General features: G+C 33.2%; 1 protein-coding gene across 1 annotated transcript in view; it reads left to right on the top strand.

The window, feature by feature from the left end:
• The first annotated feature begins 814 nt into the window (after positions 1–814).
• The window catches only part of LOC137649823 (glutathione S-transferase theta-1-like), an 8043-nt gene continuing 4210 nt past the window's right edge, over positions 815–4647 (top strand). The window contains exons 1-3 of the mRNA XM_068382778.1: positions 815–1094; positions 2225–2312; positions 3438–3588. Of these exons, the coding sequence (XP_068238879.1) occupies positions 977–1094; positions 2225–2312; positions 3438–3588 (357 nt within the window). The 5' untranslated portion in view covers positions 815–976. The remainder of the gene's footprint in view (positions 1095–2224; positions 2313–3437; positions 3589–4647) is intronic.

The following is a 4647-nucleotide window of genomic DNA, read 5'->3' as shown; positions in this document are numbered from 1 at the left end:
ATATGCACAGCCTATAAGCTCACGAACACGATAGTAAGTTTCAATAGTAAAGAACGATAAAAGCGAAAATGAAATCCGCAAACGAGAGAAAATCCATAAAATAGGATGTGATAATTACCATTAAATAACTATTAGAGTTATGACTGTCGGGAGGTAATGATAAAGACTGAGATTGATGAAAAATCTTCGAAATATTCGTGGCAAGGGACAAACAGCGTCAGATTTGCAATTAAAGAACAATCAGCAAGCGTTAGAAATTCATTTGAAGTTACTCAACAGGACACTGTTTGCTGATTCGAGACAAAAAGGAATTCCAGACTTCCAAGTTCCAAGTTCCAGTACGATCACACGGAGTCACAATGACGAGGCACAAGACCGCACCCGTCATGTCCTGCGTAACCCCCCCCCCCCCCCTCACTATACACAGAAAAAGAAGTTCCAAGATCTTGACATGACAGACAGGAATGTTATCTCAATTCTCCATTCCAAAGACTAAAGATTTAGTAAATATATTTCAAAGAAAATTATAATTCCATGCGGCAATACGTAATCTAAATGCAGAGCATCAGCATTACTTGCAGTAATGAAAGATATCACGTTCCTAATTTTACTTGTCAGCCTATTTCTTTTACTAGAAGCCACCTACTATCATTTTACCAGAACCAACTTTGAAATTCAATAGCATAAAAATGGTTTTAATTCGTTGCAATTGAAATCAAATACCATTTCAATAATCCAAAGGATGAATCACCATTACAAGTTACCACTGATTTTGACCTTGAAAATCCGTTGGCAAGAACCAGTCCTATCACAACGTGCCCACGAACACACCTGGCATGCTCGCTTAAATTGGGCGCAAGCCAAACACGCCGTCTAGTTCCTCCTTACACACACACCGACGATCTGTCTAAATCTTCCACGACCTCGCAAGAGAAAACCTGAACATTTGGAAGAACTTCACAACAGGAGGAACGACATGGCTCCGACATTAGACATCTACGTAAATTACCTCTCTCAGCCCTCTCGGTCCGTGGGGCTTCTGTGCAAGGCTATAAATGCACCTCATACTGAACATCAAATGGATCTCATGAAAAGTAAGATATAACATAGTTCATATATATATATATATATATATATATATATATATATATATATATATATATGTTCATATATATATATATATATATATATATATATATATATGTATATATATATGTATATATATGCAGTTTAAATACATACATTATGTATATATATATATATATATATATATATATATATATATATATATAATATATATATATATATATATATATATGTATATATATATATATATATATATATATATATATATATATATATATATATATACTGTATGTATTTAAACTGCATATAGTTAGTTATGTTGGCGTTGTACATAAAGATAGTGTTAAACGTTATGAATCTTTCATTATTTAATTGCTTCAATCTCAAGAAGAAAAAACTTTTATTTACCATATCTCTATAAACGAGTAAATGACCCTTACTAGGAGACATTGCGCCTAGAAAACTAATTCATCGTTTCGTTAGATGGTAAGTCCATAACTTTTCATTTTGAAAGTGCAGTTTTGTCCTCTTAACTTGCAGTCCTTTCATTTCAATATGACATATACTGTACATGTCAGATATAGATGAAGGTTGCTCTCTCTGTTTTAATATATTTGAATGGAAGTGATATAATGAGGAAATGTGAAACTTTCCACGGTATACTTACTCAGTACCACTCTACTTGATTTTCTACCATGCAAAATTATATCATTATTCTTTGACAGTTCGTCAGCTATGCTTAATTTACCATTTCTGGGCTCGATGTAAAACATTAACCAAAAAGGGTAAAAAATCGATGTTTACAAGTAACAAAAATAAGTAAATAATAAGTTACAAATTACTGTTGCTGACAAACATGAAAAGGGCTTTAGTTCTCCGCATTCTTTGACTTCATCTCACTTTCACTTTTCTCTCCGTAACTTGCCGTCCCTCCTCTCCTTCTTCCACCAGACTTTGACCTTGAAGATAACTTGCCTTACAACCTTGAGATCTTTACGTAACAAACGGACAAGCGGACGGACAATAGCAACGAGAGTTCTTTTGTTTGTTCACTTTTATTAAAGAATTCTAATCTCATTAAAAATCCAAAGACTTTAAAGAATTATCATTCAATATGTTGTGTTATTGCTACTTACAGAGGAACACAAAACTCCAGATTTCCTGAGAATCAATCCTTTTGGAAGAGTCCCCAGCGTCACCGATGAAAATATTACCATCAACGAAAGGTAACTTATTTTATTTCTTCACCAATGCCACGGTTTTTCTATCGAGATCGTCCAAGCGAGTAAAGATTAATTTAATCTCGTTAAAGATATAATCATATATGAATAGACGGATTGTCACAATCGAAATGCATTAATCCAAAATCAGATGTGCGTTAAGCATAATGATTTACAGTACAGAACTTGGCACATCCCCCCCACCAAAAATATATATATATATATCAATAAATAAGCGAGGAAATAAGGTCATTTTAACTATAAACGACCACGTCTCGAATGAAGTCAAAGAGCATCTCTGTAGTATTCTGATCACGGTTTGTCGAACAAAAAAAAATCACCTAAGCCAAAGAACCAAAAAGGCAATGTAAATGGTGGTAACGGGAGGGGCTCTAATAAATACATAGTAATATTGATTGCCAAAAAAAGGGTTTAGGGATCCAAAGAGTATACTGGACACGCAACCATTTACTTCATAGTATTTCATTACTACAATGTACAGAAGTATAAAATGTTATTCCAGAAAGACGAAAAAAATTCATGATTAATTTTAAAATCTTAAGAGGTTTAACAAACACCTTTCCATACATTTACTTCCCATTAACAAAAATTTGAATCTGCTAGTATCTAACGAAAAACTGATGTATATATACAGGTGCACTATATATATATATATATATATATATATATATATATATATATATATATATATATATATATATATATATATATATCCAAAGAGGGATGAGAATGAGATGGAGAGCTTTTGGAAAACCAAATGAGATTATGAAAAGTAAAATGACCCTTTCTCTAAAAAGAAAAATATTTAGAGAGATGGTCCTACTAGTATTAAATCATGTATCAGAAACTTGGAGCTTTACTAAAGCCTTAGAACATAAGCTACTTACAACTCAGTGAGCTTTTTGATATATCACTTGCTCTTTAAGAATTTTCTGAATATTTAAAACTTGTCTGAGTATGAAGGAAAATGCTTAATCACATGAGACTGTATTGATTAATTCTGACAATAAAATCAAATGTTTACTGCATGAAATATATAACCTAATTATTTTGCAGGCAAACTAAATATTTCCTATACAAAATTCATTAATTCATCCAGTAATTTTTCAGCTGTTCTGCCTTGCGCTATATAGCCAGCAAATATGATAAGACCGGCCAGTGGTATCCACAAGAGTTAGATCTGAGAGTCAAGGTAGATGAGTACTTGGATTGGCAACATACAAACACCAGGAAACATGGGGTTGGATACTTTTTCAATCTGGTAAGTCTTTACCTGTATTCTATTTTCTCGTGAAGTCTAATGGGAAAGGCAACTTGATGACTGAATCTGGCCTAAACCTAATGAAAAAGGAGATACAGAAACGTAGCATGAAGAGGCAAAGTCTGACCCGGTAGCATGGGCCAAATAGGTTCTTGGTAAAATAAGGGATGGTAATCAGATTAGCATTAATACATTTTTATTATCAGTACATTGGGTTATCTTTTATTAATACCTAAATTTAAAACTAATAATCAGTAACTAATAAGTTCAAACTTATAAGTTTGTTTTTATGTTGAGCAGGCTGACATGCCTCCGTTCATAGTTTATATATGCCAGACCTATTTTAACGTCATTACTGACCTCAAGATATCATATATTTTCTATTTACTACTTCTCATATAGTTTATGTATTTCATTTCCTCACTGGGCTATTTTTCCATGTTCGAGTCCTTGGGGTTATAGCATCCTGCTTTTCCAACTAAGGTTGTAGCTTAGCTGCGAATAATAATAATAATAATAATAATAATAATAATAATAATAATAATAATATCGTTGAACATAATAGCTGTCTCAGTGGCATTTACCTTATAGTTGAGCTTCTCGATTTTCTTCTTTCATCAGTAACGTATACCACCAGTAACCGTAGTATGTTGGTTATCGGTTCTAACATAAGATTTCAACTCATAACTTTTCTGTCTGGCTTAAATTGATTGAAAACAAGAGAAAGTAGTAGTTCTCAGAATAGGAATATGGCAGGCATACATGCATAGAAAAAATTCTATAATTCAACTAAAAAATTACCAAACGTAAACTGTCTAACTAAAAAGTAGGAGTTCAGCTGCTACATGTTACAAAAGGGTGGCGGTGTCTCCTCTCATCTTCAAGCAAAAAGTGGATGGAAGGAAGCAGGACTGTATCTATTAATAAAGCTTGATGGGATTGTAAAGTTGGGTGCTGGTTGCCGATTGGTCCCCGTTTGCGGAGACCATACTTAGTATGGGATTGAGCTGTTTTCTCATTGGCCGAGGTACTCACCGAAAGGGGATCCATCTTAGTTAG

Source organism: Palaemon carinicauda, chromosome 1 (assembly GCF_036898095.1).
Source record: "Palaemon carinicauda isolate YSFRI2023 chromosome 1, ASM3689809v2, whole genome shotgun sequence".
In the NCBI taxonomy this organism is placed as follows: Eukaryota; Metazoa; Arthropoda; class Malacostraca; order Decapoda; family Palaemonidae; genus Palaemon; species Palaemon carinicauda.
Note: the sequence above shows the minus strand (reverse complement) of the source record. Positions and strands in the feature narration are given on the sequence as shown.